At 43.3% G+C, this 20,483-nt stretch overlaps 1 protein-coding gene across 1 annotated transcript in view; it reads left to right on the top strand.

Moving 5' to 3' along the window:
• The window catches only part of ADARB1 (adenosine deaminase RNA specific B1), a 98,750-nt gene that overhangs the window by 47,905 nt on the left and 30,362 nt on the right, over positions 1-20,483 (top strand). The window contains exons 4-5 of the mRNA XM_086615665.1: positions 1,202-1,276; positions 12,425-13,356. Of these exons, the coding sequence (XP_086471791.1) occupies positions 1,249-1,276; positions 12,425-13,356 (960 nt within the window). The 5' untranslated portion in view covers positions 1,202-1,248. The remainder of the gene's footprint in view (positions 1-1,201; positions 1,277-12,424; positions 13,357-20,483) is intronic.

Genomic DNA, 20,483 nt, shown 5'->3' with positions numbered 1-20,483 from the left:
TCAGGTACTTTCCAAGCATTTAATTCTGGTAAAGAGCAGAAAATGAGTGTGTTATATTAAAAAAAATTAATAAAATATTGCAATGCAGAAAAGGAAAAAGAAAGCACAGCGCTTAGTTTTAATGCTTCAGAAAAGCTAAGAGGTGGATGCACAAAATTCAATGGATTGGCAAGTACAAGACAAATTTCCATGGTTTGATCCACTTCAGTGTAAGAATGTGAAGCCTGTTAATGCTCCGCTACTTTTTCCTCACTGTAATAATGGATCTTTTGTTAAAAGTGTAAGACCCTGCATGCTTTTGGGGTTCAGTGCTCCCTGTTAGAGCACTCGTGGCGTTACGAGATTGGAACAACTACCTAGAAAGCAACAGATATTATACTTAATTAGTTTTCAGGAAAAATCAAACTGCGATAATAAAAAAAACCAAAACCAAACCATAAAACCCGTCACCCTTATGTTAGTGCTTTTGATATAGGTAAAAGTGTTGCCTTCTTTCAAACCAAATGCCAGGTAGATTACATGTTGTGCATGGCAGATGCTTATATTCACCTTTAGATCGGTCTCTCTTGATGAAATGGAAGTCCTTGCGCTTAATACAATCTACTTCCCCACAGCCAGATAACCTATGTGTAATATCATCTAAATGTTTTAGTTAATAAGAAAATCCACGTGCAGGGAAGAGGGTTACGTAACCCACTCTGTCCTTCGCCTGATATGGGGCTACATCTTTTGGTTGTTGATGATCATCTCAGTTTTAGGAGAGATCTTGAGTCACGTTTTAACCAAACTGAACAGAAATTCATCGGTTTGGTGCTGAGTAAAAAACTGCATCTTTGGTGTTTTGATTGTGTGAATTGTCTGTGTGGTAGCCTGCAGAGTGGATTTGACATTATTTTGGAGTTTAAAAAAAGACAAATGATAGTGAGATAAAGTAGTTTACATACTCTTTCAGATGAAAAATATTGTAGTTCATCATACAGAAACCCAAATTCTTGCAAACCTTGTCAAATCTGCAATTCTGCAGAGTACACCTCAGCTACAGAAATAGGCACTTTGGGAAAACACAGTGTGAAAATTAAGCAAAAGCCGTGGACAGCCCAAAGAAAAGCTGGTGCCCAGGCTGCTGCTTTTAAAGGAGATTTAATGCTTTACCTTGTGTGTTGGTACTTAAAGCTTAAATATCCCACTCTCTGTTTTCCAGACAGAAGCAGTCTCCGCCAGCCAAGATACCAGCAAAAATATTTCACAATGGATGTAGACGATGAAGAAAACATGAGTAAGATGTGCTTACTTAAACAGTAGTAAACTATGTAATCATTTCTGCAGGTGCCTTTTTCCCACAAGCAGAGGAACGACTATGAAGAAACTTCAGAAGCGCAAATTAAAATTATTTATTTCTATGGTTTAAAATACAGTATAGAAGAGTGAATTGAAGCTTTGGCATTAAAAGTGTTTTAAATACACATGGCTATGTGCTAGTCTAGTTATATTATGTGTCTCATAGTTTTCTTCCAACAACTGATTAATCAAACAAAATATTTTCCTATTTTGAACCAGGAATGAAGAAGAGAGGGAGAATACTGGTAGTGCCAATGCCGAGGGTTAGGAACCAGTGAGAAAGGAGGGGTGAGACGAAGGAGATTGAGTTGAAGTGTTTAAAATAAATGAGGGAAAGCAGAAATGAAGAAAGGAAAAGCAAAAGGAGGAGGTAGAAGAGCTTCCCACAGGTCTTGCATGGTTGGTTATTCTCATTAGATGCTGATTGTTCCAGCCCTGACTTATTAAAGTGTGTTTTAAGCACAAAAATAGTCAAAAAGTCATATATGTGTGCATGGTCTTGATGCATACATGGGCAAAGTGCTGCAAGGTTGCTAACTGTGTAGTATAATTAAGATCTGATAATGTGTGGAGAAAAGTGTTCTCATTAAAACATTGTAAAGTACTTTTACTATTATTGGCCTTTCAACTATCTTTTTTTTTTTTTGTGAATGAGAAAAATGTCCTATTGCTGCTATGCTGAGTGCCTGACTGTGAATAGTTGTATGTGATGCAGTAACAAATGTGCTGATTTCATAGAATCATAGAATTTCTAGGTTGAAAAAGACCTTAGAGATCATCCAGTCCAACCATCCCTAATCCCCCATTAAACCATGTCCCTAAGCAGTACATCCACCCTTTTCTTAAACACATACAGGGATGGGGACTCAACCACCTCCCTGGGCAGCCTATTCCAGTGGCTGACAACCCTTTCAGAGAAGAAATACTTCCTAACATCCAACCTGAACCTCCCCTGTCTATGCTTATACCCATTTCCTCTTGTCCTATCACCCATCACTAATGTAAAGAGCCCTTCCCCTACCTCCCCACCATCCCTTCTCAAGTATTTGTAGGCTGTAATCAGGTCTCCCCTCAGCCTCCTCTTCTCCAGGCTAAACAGCCCCAACTCCCTCAGCCGCTCCCCATAAGTTTTATTTTCCAGCCCCTTGACCAGTTTAGTCGCCCTTCTCTGGACCCGCTCCAGGAGCTCAATCTCTCTCTTAAAGCGAGGGGCCCAAAACTGGACACAATATTCCAGGTGCGGCCTCACCAGTGCCAAGTACAGGGGCAGGATCACTTCCCTGTTCCTGCTGATCACACTATTCTTGATACACGCCAGTATCCCATTGGCCTTTTTGGCCACCTGGGCACACTGCTGGCTCATATCAAGCCAGTAGTCAACCAACACCCCCAGGTCCTTCTCCGCCAGGCAGCTCTCCAGCCACTCTTCCCCGAGCCTATAGTGATGCTTGGGGTTTTTACACCCCAAGTGAAGGACTCTGCACTTGGCCTTATTAAAGCTCATGCCGTTGGCCTCAGCCCAACGATCCAGTCTGTTCAAATCCCTCTGAAGGGCCTCCCTACCCTCGAGCAGATCGACACAGCCTCCCAACTTGGTGTCGTCCGCAAACTTACTGAGGGTACATTCAATCCCCTCATCCAGGTCATTGATAAAGATGTTAAACAGAACTGGACCCAGCACTGAGCCCTGGGGAACCCCACTGGTGACCGGCCTCCAGCCGGATTTAGCCCCATTTACCACCACTCTTTGGGCCCGGCCATCCACCCAGTTTTTAACCCAAAGGAGGGTGTGCCTATCCAGGCCAGCAGTTACCAGTTTCGCAACCAGAACACTATGAGAAACTGTATCAAAGGCTTTTCTGAGGTCAAGGAAAACTACATCCACAGCCCTTCCCTCGTCAACCAGGCGGGTCACCCTGTCATAGAAGGTGATCAGGTTTGATTGGCAAGACCTGCCTTTCATAAACCCATGTTGACTGGGCCTGATCACCCGGTTAACCTGTATGTGCTCATTAATAGCACTCAAGATAACCTGTTCCATGACTTTGCCCGTCACCGATGTCAGACCGACAGGCCTGTAGTTCCCCGGATCCTCCTTCCGCCCTTTTTTGTAAATGGGGGTAACATCTGCCAGCCTCCAGTCCAGCGGAACTTGCCCAGTGAGCCAAGACTGTCCAAAGATAATGGACAGGGGTTTGGCAATGACATCCGCCAGCTCTCTCAGGACCCTCGGGTGGATACCATCAGGCTCCATAGACTTGTGGGCATCCAGCTGGCGAAGCAGATCCTTGACCCGTTCCTCTTGGATCACAGGAGCTGCGATCTGCTCTCCCTCCCTGCCCTCAGACACCATAGGCCGGCTCACCTGGGAACTACTAACCTTATTGTTAAAGACTGAGGCAAAGAAGGCATTAAGGACCTCAGCCTTGTCCTCGTCCCTAGTGACTAACGTACCCCCTGTGTCCAGTAGGGGCTGGAGGTAATCTTTAGCCCTCCTTTCATTATTAATGTATTTATAGAAGGACTTTTTGTTGTCCTTTACAGAGCAGGCTAGTCTAAGTTCCAGTTGGGCTTTTGCCCCCCAGATTATCTCCCTACATGCCCTAACTTCCTCCCTGTAATCCTTCCTGGATGCCTGCCTATTCTTCCAAAACTTATAGACATCCCTTTTTCTTTTGAGGTGTTCCCAAATCTCCTTGGTCATGCAAGCCGGTTTTCTACCCCGGTGACTCGATTTCTGGCACACAGGGACAACTCGCTCCTGTGCCTCCAGAATTTCCTTTTTGAGTAGTAACCAGCCCTCCTGCGCTCCTTTACCCTTGAGAGCTGTCTCCCACTGTACTCTATCAACCAGACTTCTAAACAGTCCAAAGTCTGCTCTCCCAAAGTCCAGCTTGGCCGTTTTAGTGCTCCCCCTCCTAACTTCCCCTAGAATTGAGAATTCTGTTATCTCATGGTCACTATGCCCCAGGTGTCCTCCAACTGTCACATCTCCCACGAGACCTTCTCTGTTCACAAACAGCAGGTCTAGGGGAGCACCTTCTCTAGTCGGTTCACTGACCAGTTGCGATAGGAAGTTGTCCTCCACACACTCCAGGAATCGCCTAGACTGTTTTCTGACTGCCATCTTATACTTCCAGCAGACATCAGGTAGGTTAAAGTCACCCACAAGGACAAGGGCTAGTGAGCGCGAGACTTCCCCCAGTTGTTTAAAAAATAGTTTGTCAACCTCACCCTCCTGATAGGGTGGCCTGTAGCAGATTCCCACTACAATATCCGCCTTCATAGGCTCCCCTTTGATTTTAACTCACAGACACTCCACCAAGTCATCCCCAACATTACACTCTAAGCATTCTAGACCTTCCCTTACATAAAGGGCAACCCTGCCACCTCTCCTACCTCTCCTGTCCCTCCTGAAGAGCTTGTAGCCATCCATGGTAGCGCTCCAATCATACGAGTCATCCCACCATGTTTCTGTGATGGCAACTATGTCATAGCTTCCCTGGTTAATGAGGGCTTCCAGTTCCTCTTGTTTATTGCCCATACTGCGTGCGTTCGTATAGAAGCACTTAAGTTGGGCTCTCGACCCCATCGCACCCCTAGGAGGGGTAGTTTTAATACCTATGCCGTTATTTATGGGATTTTCTTTTACCTCAATGCAACTTGTGTGTTGCCCCTTACTACACACACCACCCCCTGCTATCACGGAGGCGGCAGGCTGAAGGTACCTGCCTACACTCCTCTCATCAGACACTGGAGGGCCGTCCTCGGCTGTTATTCCTCCAAGTCTGGCAACGCCCGCCACCCCCTTCACGTCTAGTTTAAAGCCCTATTGACAATCCCAGATAGTTCTTCAGCAAGTAGCCTTTTCCCCCATGGAGACAAATCCGCCCCATCCCTGGATAGAAGGCCTGGCCTTGAGAAGGTCAGCCCGTAATTAAAGAACCCTAGGTTTTGTTCCTCGCACCACTTTTGCAGCCAAATAGTTAAATCCTCACTCTTCGTTTTCCCTCTCGTGTCATGTCCCGAAGTCGGTATGATAGAGGAGAATATCACTTGGGCCCCTGGTCCCTTCACCATTCTTCCCAAAACCCTGAGGTCCCTCTTGATTGCCTGAATGTTTCTTTTCCTAGAGTCACCATTTCCAACTTGGAAAATAAGAAGGGGATAGTAATCCGTGGGCCTGACTATAGATGGGAGTTTTTTTATCACATCCCTAATTGTTGCCCCAGAAAGGGAGCAGACCTCCCTATGTAAAGGGTCCGGTCTAGATGTAAATGTAATTAATGAAATGTAAAGGTAATTTCTCTCCTGACAATGGCTAAACAGTGCATTTCTGGCATAGCTGACACAAGGGTGTCGGAGGCTTTGGAACAGTAGAGTTGTAGTTCAGTCTGAAGGAGTTACAGAACATTTTTGTTGGGAGATACAGCAGTTAGATCATTGTCTTTAAAAAACCCCACACCAAACAAGCACACCCCTCCTCCCCCCAGAAAAATCCCCAAACCAAACCTAAAAATATTATCTGGACTAGAATGCATCTTTTTTCTTCAACTGAAACAGTGAGCTCAACTGGAATATGCTTGCTAACTTTCTTGGTATAAAAGAAATTACTTCAGATAGATGCTTTAGCTCCTTCTAAAAGCGGTCTCCCTAAGGAGAACTTCAAAAAAGTAAGAGCTGTAATTGGAAAATTCACATAAGATAATTTTTTGGATAAAACATCACTCAATAAGGAGTATATCTGAGCATGAATAAAAGGGGCCTTCCTCCTGGAGAAAATACCTTCTCTTTGCAGGGTCATTCTGTAAGTGTCCTTAAGCAAAATACTCGATTTTTGTCTGCTTTTGGTTTTTTGTGTGTGTGTGGTGGGTTAGGCTGCTCCAGCAACTATACCCTACACAGTCCCCTCTCACCCTCCCACACCTCAGGGATGAGGGAGAGAATCAAAGAGGAAAAAGAAAAGAGACCCGAGGGTTGAGATAAGAACAATTTACTACTACTGCTACCAATATATATATATACAGATATGTACAAGGATAAACATATGCAAACGAGTGATGTACGGTGTAATTGCTCACCACCCCTTGACCGAGGCCCGTCTCGTCCCAAAACTACAATCCCGAAACAGATAAAACTCGATACCGCGATCCCAGACAAACGGGAGGCCCCAAGACAGAGAGCGAGAGAGAGAGAAAACACTCTGAGCACCCGAAAGTGAGAGTCCTGGAAGGGCAAAAGCCCTTCTTTCTGGCTGATCCTCACTTTTATACTGGGCATGACGCTGCATGATATGGAATACTAATTGGCCAATTTGCCCTCAATCTTAAGTTCAGGTACAAATCGTAAGGAGAGTCGTGGACCCCTTGTCCCGGCTATACTCCCTCCTTATCCTGTTGTGCTCCTGCACACTGGCAAGAACCCGGCAGGCTGAAAAGTCCTTGAGACCTCAGTGCCAACTACAAACATCAGTGCACAATCAGCATTCTTCTCAGAGTGAGCCTCTGAGTAAAACCAAAACACGGAGCTCTTCTAGCTGCTAAAAAGAAGATCTAATCCTGTCCCAGCTAAAACCAGGACAGTGTGTCAGTGCATCGGTATGGGAAACCATTCACCGAACATTTTGGCTCATCAGGAGGCTGGGTCCATGGAGGAGTTACAGGTTTGGGACATGCGTTTGTGTAGCTGTAGTTGTGTTCTAGAAGTATGTTTTGAGATGCCATCTGTTTTTGAAAGGAAGCTGCAGATACCAATGTCTGCCTGGATGACCTCTGTTAATAGGAGATGCAGGAAGACCTTCTTGTCTCTGTGTGCTCACACAAACATCCTCAATTTGAAATGTTAAATCATCCGATTTGAGGAGGGGAGAAATCCAAGTTCAGGTTCTTAAATTCTTCACCTTGATTTGTGAAGTGTGATACCAGAAGTTGCCTGTTAAATTTTTTATTATTTTATGTAACTCCTTTTTGGGGAAGTATCTCACAGGAAAGCAAGCTGGGCATATGCAGGATTTGTAGCTTGGAATCCCATAGCCAGAATTGCTGTGCAGAAGCCAGAATTAAAATTGTATTTCTTCAGCTGAAATGTAAGAGTGATGAGGTTACAATAATATCTCTGAGAAAAGACAGTGTTTCAGATTTCAGGTCTTAAGGTCTTCCACCTTTGTGCGTTGAACCTAGAGAAGATGTTACAAGAGATTTGGGGAAAGATTTATGGATTTTTTAGAAGGTTTTTGTTTGGTTTTCTGTTGCTTTGCAATGGAGAGTATGTCTACAGCACTCTGAACATTCCAGGAATCTGTGCCAGAAGCCCATCCACGTATTTTCTCAGCGTCAAATCAGAGAACCCAGCAGAAGCACTGATGCAATAGAAGTTAATCATTTTCTAGGTGTATATTCACACTGTTGCCTATCCTCATCGATTACCTTATGGGCAAGGGAAAAGTGAGGCATTTTGAGGAACACTTGGGATACCAGTATGTGGCTGTCCTGACCTTTCTCTTTGATCTTTTTCCCCCTATTGCTAAAAAGATTTTCAGAAGAGATCACATGTGTTTTTTTCTGCCTGTTTTTTATGAAAAAATGACTTAGAATTTCCTCAGGGCAGTAAATGAGAGCAGCGGTATAAGAGGTAGCTGGAAACATCTTTCGGTTCAGCTAAGAGTCATCTAAATTTAATTAAGTGTGCTCCAGATCAGACAGAGCAGGGAGGCTGTTGTCTCTCAGCAAGCAGGTAATGGAAGTTCCCCAATGGATAAAGCATCTTAATTACAAACACTATTTACTTACAGGGAATAAAACCAAAAATAAACCAACACAGACGGAAGATTTCTTTCTTGACTGACGTGAAAATTTCCTATGACTCTCTCTTTCTTCGAGTGCTCTCGGACAAGATTTCAGGGGCAAGACTTTTCTTCCACTGAAATTGTTGGCATGTGATACTGTCAGCTATGATTTTTACCGAGGCAGCTTCTACAGACATCAGTGAAATCTCTAGTCAAAGCTGTCAGCTATTTTTAGTGACTAGAAAATCAGCTAGTCTTACGAAAAATGTCTTATTCTTAAATCTTATGTAGTATTAATGTTTAAGAAAACAGGATCCCGTTGTCAAGTGTTTATATTAATGCTACTTTAAAGTATTGAATACACAGCAGCTTTGATGGTCCTCAAAGGGCTCTCGAAAGCATTCATTCCTTGAAAACTTATAAGACTGGAAAATGCGTAGACTTGAAAGTATATTTAAAATCTAGGATTAAGCTATTTTTAAACCTCTTGATTTTGGGTATGTTAGGAGATCCACCAAGACTGTGTAACCTTTCTGAGGCAAGACATACGATGTTAACACATAAAAATTTAATAAGAAAGAAAAAAGCATAATGAAGAGCATCCATTACTGAATGCAAAGGGTTTTTTTGATAATTCAGATGGTAATTTTTTCTTCTGCCAGCTCTCTCCTATGCTTTATACTTTCTCATAGTGTCTTAACGTTCACAGTTCTCATTTTCCTGCCTATTTTAGCTGTGATGCTTGCAGCACAAGGCTTAAAAGTGGTTTCCAAATCAGACTAATAGACTTTGAAATGATCTGTTTTTTTTAGAACATGCATGGAGTGGTGGTCCACATCTGCCATGACCTCTGCTTTAGAGCAACAAAATGTTGCTCCTGTTAACTATTGATGCTCCCAGCTTAAGTTATGATGGGATCCTGAATCAGCCAGAGCTTTTGGGAAGTGAAGATGCCCTCCCTCATTCTCTCTGGAATGAGTGAGACATTCCCAAAAGTCTTACGGTCTCTAAAACAATGTATTGCCAGAATGGAAAAGACTGCTGAATAGAAGAAGAAGAGCAAATATATGTCCAGCATATGCATAAAGCATCCAGCTGTGGGTGGTCTGCTGTGAGAAGAGGATGACCTCAAGACAAGGGACAGTTAGAGCACTATGGTGTAGAGGAGGGATGACAAGGTTGAAATACTAGAGATATCTGTAAAATCATGCACGGCACAGGGTGCTTAATATTGGAATCGTCAAATTGAAAAAAATAGCAAATAATAAACAACAGATGTCATGAGGCTAGTTCAAGGAATGGGAGATGTTTTCATGCAATGAGTAATGAAGCTGTGGAACACATTGTCCAGGACTTTGTGGATACCAGAGGTTTATGGGGTCTTGAAAAGCAGTTGGAAAAATTCCTGGGGAAAGAAAAAAAAACATCAGTGGCTCCCTGCCAGGCTCTCTGGGACAGCCCAGAGCTGTGGCTCCCTTTGGGCTGGGCAAGTGCCACTGTGCCCTTGCTCTGGTTTTATCCCCTCTCTTGGGGTCTGCTGGTGGCCTTGTTGCAGGCAGCGAGCTGGGCGAGGTGAGGATGAGCTAGTAAGGCTGCTCCTGACTTCTCTAATGAAGTGAGATGCCTGGAACAGGGAGAGCCATTTCTGAACAGCAGGGAGAGACTGGGCTGGAGGAGTTAATCCATGTCTGAATATGGACAAGATTAAACAAGATGGCTTCTCTGAGTAGTGGTGATAGCTAATCTTATTTTTTAACTGATCTGTCAACTCTTCTCCAGCCCTAAGGTAATTAGAGGACCTCACCACTGCTGGACAGGACAGGCTAAAGAAAAGGACCAAAAGCACATCTTCACCCTCAGCCTCAGTTGCAGTCCAGTGACTCTGAAATGAAACAAACTCAGGTCGTTCCAGTTTGCATGGAAAGTATTTTTCTTTCCATCACTTGCAAGGCTTAGATTTGGATCACCTCCATGATGTAGAAGCTTGCCTAATTTCATGGTCTCCAGGTTTGACTCAGGCTGGTAGGTCCCTACTTGCTTTCTCGCCTAGTTTCTTCCACTCTGCAGATTCTCCAAAGCTAACAAGCCTAGTAGCTCTCAGGCAAGGAGTAGTTTTCTTCCCTTCTTTCTTACTGAGACAAGGTAAACGTGCAAGTTTCTTTCCTGCTTCCTACAAGTCCCCTTCCTCTGTCAGGGCATTGTGTCCCCTGCCTCTTTAATGAGATGGGTTAAGGAGTTCCTCCAGCTGCTGTACTGAGATGCAAAAGTTCTTTTTTTTTCATGTTCAGCTGGAGTCTATTCAACTCACGTTTTCCTTCTGTGGTTTCCATAGGCCCTGATAGTAGTCTTCATATAAGAAGATAAAAACAGAGGCCATTAATTAGTGTTAACTAAATAATTTATCTTTAGCCTAGAAGTCATATTGTTTGATAGCAAATTCTTGGTGCCACTAGTAAGACCAATGTTCCAGAAATGGTGTTGTAGATGAGATGTACTTTTTGGAGATTACAGCTTCAGGTAAGAAACTCACTGTAAGGAAAGATTTAAAAATTCACTCTATTGTCCTTAGGTTCCTTGACCATATATATATATAATACATATGCATAAACGCTGTGTATTTGACTGTTGTGACCCTATAGCACACGTTCTGCAGGCACTATGATTTGTGGCTGAATGCTAAAAGAGGTACTTGATTAAATTTAGCAGATTTCTAGCAATGAAATGCTTCGGAATATTTAGTGTTTCATTCTTGACCAGATTTAATTGACTGGAATTTGATGTTCAGTGTTGTACAATTCTTTGTTGTGCTACTGTGCTTTAACAAAACATGTTCCTACTTTGGCTTTTTCTTTTGATCTTTTTTTCCCTTCTTTTTTTCTCTTCGAGCACCGAAAGGAGTAACCTATCGAGCTTTTGCTGGAGGATGTTATAAATGAAAATTTAGTAACTGTTCCATCAGCTTTGTAACCTGGGCAAAGTGATGTGTGCATGGTAGGGGATTCTTAGGGAAGACTTAAAGTGTGCTTGAAATTTGTCACTGTGAAAGAGAGCTTTCATCTTGGTTTGCTCTTATTTCAGTTAATATTTGTCACCTAGTGTCAGTGTAGATGTAATAGAGATATGTTGTAGTTTTGGAACAGAAGAGTTAGAAATACTTGACCTACTAAATTTGCCTTTTCATTCACAAATACCAATATAAAGCACAAATAATTAATTGCCTTAGTTTCTTCATCAGAGTAAAAATCAGATCTTTGCAGTTAAAGCAAATATAATTCTTTAAATATACCTCTGACATTCCATTACCCCAACTTTCTACTTTAGAAAACAAATCATTAAATTAATATTACAATGCCTTTCTCCCCCCCCATTAAAATGTCGTCATTGTGATTGCATAGCTTTTGTCATACTTCTTGTGTTCTGCATAAGAGAGGATCTTTGTCATGATTTTTGAGTTTGTTACTCTGTGGCAACAATTTCCTTACTTTGCAAGGAATTACAAAATAGCTTGTAAATGACAAATTTGACATGACATTTGTAAATGACAAAAATGACAAAAGGTTTCTCAATAGAAGGCTATGCGGAAATATATAAAGTAGTCTTGTGGTCATGCTGGCACAGCGGGCAGCTGTAGTTCCTGAGCAAATTGAGATGAGGTGAAATGAAAGTCTAGGAAAAGCCTATAAAAGAATTGAATTCGGAGAATATGGAATAGCTAAAGAGAAACAAAAGCATTCAAATACTCTTCAGTGGAGATGCCTACCAAAGAGCTGTCTAATTTTTCATGGCACAGGGTTTATTTATGTCATTTCTCAATTTGAGCGACTAGAATCACTGAGAAACAGAATGTAACATGAATAAAATAATAATAAAGTAGAATTAAGTGTCCATCTCCTAGTACTGGTCTTAAGCACCCATTTTTATTTTACTCACGGTAGTTCTTTGTTTCATAGGTGTATGCTACTATAATTTGTATTTCTGGTTTAAAACATTTTTCAGGCCAAACGTAACTTCTGAGTAAAAGTTTTGTTCCAGCATGATTTAAATGAAAAAAGAAAAAAAGCTGCAGCGTTTTATTGCTTTATGATTGATTGTAGTTTTACAATCATTCTTGAGCGTGTTACTTCTTGAATTACCGAGAGGTTGTGTTGCGCTATGATTATCTCTGATTGTACTGCAAAACATTTAACCTGTCAGCACACATCACTTAACCAGTTACAAAGAGAGATAAAGGAATCTATAAATTTTGCATTTACAAGGTCCTGCAACGAAGGCATTGTAAGTTACTCTTTCTGGGCACCGTAGGTTCAAGCAGCACTGATGTTAAAGAGAACCGCAACGTGGACAACGTTCCCCCCAAGGACAGCGGTGGGCAAGGCGCTGGGGAGGGGGCTCAGCTCTCCAACGGCGGTGGTGGCAGCAGCAGAAAGCGTCCTTTGGAGGAGGGCAACAATGGCCACTCCAAATTTCGCCCGAAGAAGAGGAAGAAAACACCCGGCCCCGTTCTGCCAAAGAATGCCCTGATGCAACTTAATGAGATTAAACCTGGTTTACAGTACAAACTCCTCTCCCAGACAGGGCCGGTTCACGCCCCCATGTTCGTGATGGCAGTTGAAGTCAACGGGCAGGTCTTTGAGGGGTCTGGCCCTACAAAAAAGAAAGCCAAGCTTCATGCCGCAGAGAAGGCTCTGCGGTCTTTTGTCCAGTTTCCAAATGCCTCAGAAGCCCACCTGGCAATGGGGAGGACTCTGTCGGTCAACACGGACTTCACCTCCGACCAAGCGGACTTCCCAGATACCCTTTTCAATGGATTCGAAACGCCGGTTCCTTCTGATGTTTCCTTTTACCTGGGGTCCAATGGGGACGGGTCCTTTAGCTCTAGCGGGGACTACAGTTTGCCGGCATCGGCCGTAGCCAGCAGCCTTTCCCAGTCGCCTCTCCCTGTTCCATCACCCTACCCCTCCACCAGTGGGAAGAACCCCGTCATGATCCTCAATGAGCTGCGGCCGGGGCTGAAGTACGAGTTTCTCTCGGAGAGCGGGGAGAGCCATGCCAAAAACTTTGTCATGGCCGTGGCGGTGGACGGTCAGACCTTCGAAGGCTCAGGAAGGAATAAAAAGCTGGCAAAAGCTCGGGCTGCTCAGTCGGCCCTGGCATCCTTGTTTAACATGCAGCTGGACCAGACACCATCGCGACAGCCCATTCCGAGCGAGGGGCTCCAGTTACACTTGCCACAGGTGAGAAGCCCTTTGGGTTTTGTTGATGTCTTTGGGTCGTGACCAAGAATAGCCAAGTCGTGCAGATTGAACAGCATTTCTGCTGTTTATACTCTGCTTCTGTAGATGTATGTCTGCATATATGGATTTATTTAGGGGTTTATCCACTTACAGCTTCTGACAATGGCATGAACTCTTTGTATTCTGTGGGACAGAGAGGAACTTTGTTACTGATGCTTTCAGACTTGATCATGTCATGTAAGAGAGCACTAAGCCCGGTGCAGTGCCAGCTTGAATTATGATCTGTGCTGAGGAAAAGTCGAGTTATATCTTCCTTGTCTTAGGCAGCAAGACTCAGATGGAGTTCGAGTCAAAATTACTGCTTTAAGTAAAGTTATTATTTGACACAACAGTTCTTAGCAGAGAATAAAATTGTTCTCTTCTGCAAAGGGAAATTGTTTGCATTAACAGGGCTGAGTAGTGGAAGTCAAGGACAGATTAAGTGAAGCTGATGCAGTCGCCACATATTTCCAGGGCCTAAATAAATGACACACTCGCAGTGCATGTATCGAGACGTGTGGTTAAATAGCTGTCATCTGAAGGATTGTGCTCTAATCAAAGTAGTTAACGAGTATATGTGAGTTACTTAGGCAAGTAAATCTGGATGAGAAATAGTTGAAGTCAAATAATTAATGAACTAGGGAGAGTATCAAACATACCAGACATAGAGCAGAAATTTAAAGTAGCTAGAATGGAGTAATTTCTTATTTTTTTAATGAAAAATTCTGCCTTATTTGCTTGCTTGTTTTTCTCCCCAGTCAAAATACAGTGATGATTGTTTGACTACCCTCTTTCTACAGCATCTCTTGGGTCTTTTTAATGATATTATATGCCTGGCTAAATTCAAATACTTGACTGTGACTTTTCCGCAACTTCCCATTTGTTTATTCTGGGAATTTCAAGGCTTCGACCTTTTCTATCTCAAAAACATTGTTTTAGATTTCATTAAAATTATAAGATACTGGTCTGATTTGATAATGCAGGGTTAAAAAGTATAATTGGATGTTGTGACTACTTTAAGTATGCGTGGACGATACACATTGTTTAGAAATTCCTATACGCTTTCTCTTTTAACATTGCACAATTATTGCATTATTGATGAATTTTTCCTTCATTTTCAAATCTAGGATCATGCTATTTCGGGTAGTTATGATTTCTTCAGTAGATTCAGTAATTTCAGACTGCATTATCTGCTGTGCTTTTGTGGATTTGCTGTGCAAAAGTAGACTTGGCCCCAGACACACAAAAAATTTCACTGCCAGTGATGTATGTGTTATTAGCTGTTCAATCAGTAAAATGGTGAAAATTGGAACTGGAATAGGGAAGTGGGAAAAAGCAAAGGTGAGATGGGAAAGAGGTGTCATGCTAAGAGAGTAAGGTTGTTTCTCCACCCAGCTTACACAGCCTCTTTTCCGTAAGGGTCTTTGAGGGACCTCTGGGCAGCACTGGGTTTTTCTGAGCTCCTTGCCTTTGCTAGGTTTTGACAGAGTCCCAGTTTTTCCGGTGCTTCTGCACTGACCTTGATACTTGTGTACAACAAAGCATGCCCCAGTGCTAGCTTACATTTCACCTGTCTTATAGGTGTGCACCGAAAAAGGCTGCTCCGGTGTGGAGGAGAACCCAGGGGGCTTTGGGAGTAGTGCGGAATATGCTGGGTTGGAAGCGGGAAGTTGCTGGTACTGCCTCATGTAGGCCTGATTCAAAGTCAGTTATTTGTTCAGAGGCTTTTGGTCAACTTGTCATGAGGACGTCGTCGTCCTTTCTGCACTTCACTGTGTTGTATTGCTCTACTTTTAATTAAAATTAGCTGTCAAGTTATTGGAATTATATCAGGTCTGTTACATATTAGTGATTTTGGTCTGGTTTCTGTTGATGATTAATAAGGGATTTAAGCATTTGGGAAGTTTTTAGCTCCTGCTTTATTTATCTTTTTTTAAAAAAAAAAAACAACTGTGAGTTGTTTTATATTTTTACAGAGCATTTACTCAGGATGTGTAAAGATGTTAAATTTGAAGATAATCCTAAAGTGGGTGAAGTTGCAGACATTGGACAGTACAGGAGGGAGGTAAATGAGGATAGAATTTATAGTAATCCATAGGCCAAATAAAATGCTGATTGGGTTGGAAAAAAATGGAAGCTAGAAACATGCAATGGGAGGAAAACTCCAAATACCAAATGCTCAGTGGAAATAATAAAAGTCCAGTGTGGTTGTGCCTTTGTTGGAAATGACTGCCTGGGTGGCAAGTTCAAAACCTGCCTGTAGATGGTGTGTTAATTCGTGGTGCCTCGTGAGAAAAAGGGATAGAGCAGAAAGAGTCGAGAGGAGAGAGAAGATGATCCCTGCTCCGGAGGTGGTGTGAGTATCGGCTGAAACACGGAGCTGTGATCCTACACCTCCCGACAGCTGCAGGCAATCTGGGGAAAATTAAATGTGGGAATACACCAGCAAGCCATCAGATGGTACAGGAGGGCAGTTGGCATCAGAAGTCAGCTTATAAAACGGGCGTAGGTATAACCTTATGGCCTGTAGAGTGGGTTATTCTGTGGTTTCGTACATTTAAAACAGTCTCTGCAAAGCAAGCTTATTTGCTTGCTTACAGCTCGACCTCTTGTGAGGTCCAAAGCAAAGCTGCCTGTGGTGAGGAAGATCTCTTTGCTGGGAAAGTGGGTTAAAACCAGAAAGTCACTCAACATGTGCCTCGGAGCAGATGCAAACGCCCTGCTGAAACAATCAGCCTTCGTGGGTTCATTACCTTGGCAGCGAGCGTGTTAAATAGAAGAGATTGTCAGTCTTGCACTGTAGAGACTTACCTGTCCAAAACAAAGACAGTATTTTTTGTTAAGCTTTGTAAATTGACAGCCATCCTCACTTTACCTTCACCCTCAATGCAATGGGTGATCTATACTCTGCAGTGAGCCACAGGACGTACCAAGGGCTCTAAAATGTGTCCCCTTCAAGTTTTACTCTTTTCCATGGAAGAAAACTGCATGTTTCAGCATACTTAAATTAATATCATGAAAACTTTGAAGTGCATGGCTTGTCATAGGTCTGCAGAGTTGGTAGGTGATATGAACGGGAGAAGATGAAGAAATGTGTTCAAGGCCAGGTTGGATGGGGCTTTGAGCAACCTGGTGTAGTGGAGGGTGTCCCTGCCCATGGCAGGGGGGGTTGGAACTAGATGATCTTTGAGGTCCCTTCCAATCTGAACCATTCGGTGATTCTATGATTCTAAATGTGAACAGTCTTTAAAAATCACTTCTGAAAACAAAGGGGTCACGCATCTGTAGCTGAAGCGTGGACATTGATGTGACCAGGTTTTTGAAAACTGTTAATGCAAAGTCCAAGTCCCCCAGGTTTCTGGGGAAAAGAGTATTGTTGAGCACTTGACCACAGCGAGAGCCATACTGGGCCGGGCAAAAGCTCCTTCTCACACATCATCCGTCCCCACTGCAACATCCCTGCCAGCAGCCCCAGCCCTGGGCAGCGGGAGGTTTGCAGGATGCTGGTGCTGGCTGAGGCTGCCTCCACCCGCAGAGCCAGTCCACTCACCGAGCAGTGCCTTGGACATCTCAGGAGACAGGACAAGGACATTCTTGGACATCTCAGGAGCAGCAGATGCTCTTTTGGTCTTCCCTATTTCTTCATTTTTGATCTTTTTATCATCCAGAGAGAAGTCTCCCAGAGGTCACTTGTTTTCTCTTCTTTTTTCTTTTCCCTTAGATGCTCCCTGCTTCCCAAGGAAGGCTATGAGGGGTCTCACACCTCTTGCCAAAGGTGGGATGGTGCTGTCCCTAAAAGAAGTACTCAAGCCAGTACCAAATGCATTGAGAGAGCTGGGGTTGTTCAGGCTGGAGAAGACTCGAGGGTGATCTTATAGCAGCCTTCCAGTACCCGAAGGGGCTACAAGAAAGCTGGAGAGGGACTTTTTACAAGGGTGTGTAGTGATAAGACAAGGGGCAATGGCTTTAAACTGAAAGAGGGGAGATTTAGACTGGATAGAAGGAAGAAGTTTTTTACATTGAGGGTGGTAAGGCACTGAAACAGATTGCCCAGAGAAGTTGTGGCTACCACATCCCTGGAAGTGTTCAAGGCCAGGTTGGATGAGGCTTTGAGCAACCTGGTGTAGTGGAGGGTGTCCCTGCCCATGGCAGGGGGATTGGAACTAGATGATCTTTGAGGTCCCTTCCAACCCAAACCGTTCTGTGATTCTATGATAAAAAAACTGAGAAAAGGGCATATTGGTATCAGTACTTCCCCAGTATGTGCTTCTAACCTTCAGCAGTTTGTGTCTCAAGGATTTTGTCAGCCAAAACTGGTGTCTTTCCATCTGAGAGTCCTTGATGGATTGTTGTTTTCCCCCAGGAATTTCAGCCCTTTCTTGAACATCTGTAATCTTGTAGCTTCCGCAGTACTTTGTAGCAAAAGGTTCCACCATTTGAGTATGTATTGTGGGAAGAAGTCTCACCTTGTTTGTATTGAGTGTGTGGCATTCATCCTGGTGTGCCCTGGGGCACTTGGGGACTTTCAGTGAAGTCTGCTGGTCCAGGCTGCTGGCAGTACTGATGGAAAGAAACGGTTTCTGTTAGACGGTAGGAACCTTCTGGTGGAGATGTCCTCTTTGGGCCTCTGTTGGGAAAACCATCATGTAAGCTTTATAATGATATTTCCCAGATTTCCTCAAACTTCTTACTCAAAAAGATAGCTGATTCATCAGGATGCAAAGAGGTGGAAATTAGAGAATTGGAATTGTAAATATTGGACCTTAAACCCAGAGTTATTTAGATTAGTGAAAGCTGGACTCTTGTGAGAGAAAGCGACTTGTGCTAGACAAATAAGCAACGCAGCTGCAGATGAAACGGATTTTTAAAAATCCACTAGAGGAAATACTTTTAATCATTCTCCTAATTGTGTTGCAAATTCAGTTTATCCTGTATCTCATTGTGGACAGACATTGAAACGAAACGTTAAGCAGAAGGAATGGAGTGAGAAACAGTACTGCAATGGCTACTCTTACTTGAAGTGCCGTGTTAATCCTGGTTCAACCTGGGGTGGGGGGAAACTATAAAAGAAGTGTTCAAATATAGAAAAGATACACAGATTACTGATGAAAACAATCGGAGATCTGGGAAAGCTGCTTCTGCAGAGATACTGAAAAGCTCTAGGCAGTTTATTGCAGTAGGCTGCGTAGCGTATCCAGGAGAAAGAGAGCGTAACAGATTCAGACCTAGCAAAAAGGTAATCCCGAATGTGTTTATGGGAATTAATGAGTAATATGTTGGAATAATTTTTGTGGAATTGGCAGAAATGTAAAAGATACATTTGCATAAGCAGGGAGAGAATCTACTGCCAGGTAGCAGTTCCTTTAAATAAATACAGGAAACTTTGGAGCACTAGAAAATAATTACTTGGTTTTATTAGCGTAGAACGTTTGCACCTGCTCTGAATTGTATGTGCTGGTCACTGTTGGAGGAGAGAGAATGGATCTTGATTTTACCTACTGTATACACTGCCACTGCCCATCAGCTTGTGAAAGTCCACATAATCCATAAACTGTGAAGATAAGAAGAAACAGAGCTGAGGGAGAACATTTGTGCTTGAGAAGGATTGCTGGAGGTCCAAGGAGAGCACAGAAGATTGGGAGGTCTTGGGTCAGGTCCCCGGTGAGAGCTGGGTGCTGTCAGTCCACACAGTGCCCCTCCACCGTGTGGGTGCTCACCAGCATTCATCTGGGTGGTCTCTGTCACCTGCCGAGGTCTTCCTTTAGGTCTGGACAGACCTGAACTTCATCAGCTCAGAACATTTTAAAACGTGGACGGTCAAGGGGGTTCTGCTATGTTGCTGCAAGGTATGTATTAACCAAAATTGGTCTGTACGTGTCGAAAAGAAGTGAATTCACTGTAACTTCATCCGAGAAAGGAACAACGCACCCAGTGCAGCTTTGAGCTCGCATGCCGTAACAAGCAAACTGTCAGCTATTTTAGGTCTTTCCTTTTCTGAATTACCCAACTTTGAATAATGATTTCGTGCAGGAGCAGGGGTGGAGAAACCATGTGTCAGATGTTAGGGCACTCACTGGGAAGGTGAGACGCAAGTTCAATTTCTGTTCCAATTAATGTTTATTTATATGAAAGGGAGTAGAGTCGGGACAAGAAGTGAAAGATCCCTACCCAGGCTGGTCAGTGGCCTGGGCTTGATGTGGATACAAATTCGAGTCCTTGGTTTTGAGATGGGGACAGCAAGGACATCATTTTAGGCCAGTAAATCTTGTTCCCAGTGCCGCAATGGTCTATTCATAGCCTGCCTTATTCCCATCTCTTCCATGGTCTTAGTGACTCTTAACTATGTTAATGTAATAGACCACCTGGGAGAAAAGGATGATTCTTCTAATTTGTCAGATGAGTATTCTTTTAAAAGAACAAAACCTAAGTAACTAAATCTGTAGACATTTAATAGTGTTTATTCCTCATCACTCACCTGTTGTCATGCAACTTGGATATCAAATACAATAAAACAATCTTTAATATATCTGCCTGTTTTCTGCCAGTGATTTTTCCCCCCTTCCCTACAGTTCCTCCTGTATTTGCATCTCTAGCAGTCACTTTGTCTCGCTTGAATTCTGTTTAGTCCTTCTTATCAGCCCTCCCCAGTGTCTGGCTTCATGTTCATTCAAGCGTTTGCCAGCAGCTTAGTTCCACACTGTTGGAGATGCAGCCCCATCCCATCTTTCTGTGCCAGCTTACATCTTCCCAGAGGGACTCACCATGTTCTCACTTGTATACCAACACCACAGTTTCCTCTGCTTTGCTTATTATGCGAAAAAAAATCTTTTTGGAAAAAGCTAATGTATCCACCCTGTATACAAGCATCCTACCCAGTTGCTGTTGTAGCAGCCCTTTTGTCAGGAGTATTGGCAGGTAAGTTGGCCATGGGTTTCTTCCCAGAAATGCCTGGCAGTTTCAGTTCCCAACTCTTGATGAGAACCGGCTCAAGCCAGCCTTAGTTCCCCCAGGGAATGAGTGATGGCACGCCTGTGTAGATCAGCCTCCATTTCACTGGGTAGGTTGAGGATCTGTGTAGTGAGTTACCT

The sequence above is a fragment of the Tauraco erythrolophus genome, chromosome 8 (genome assembly GCF_009769465.1).
Source record: "Tauraco erythrolophus isolate bTauEry1 chromosome 8, bTauEry1.pri, whole genome shotgun sequence".
Classification (NCBI taxonomy): Eukaryota; Metazoa; Chordata; class Aves; order Musophagiformes; family Musophagidae; genus Tauraco; species Tauraco erythrolophus.
This window is presented reverse-complemented; position numbering and strand designations above follow the sequence as displayed.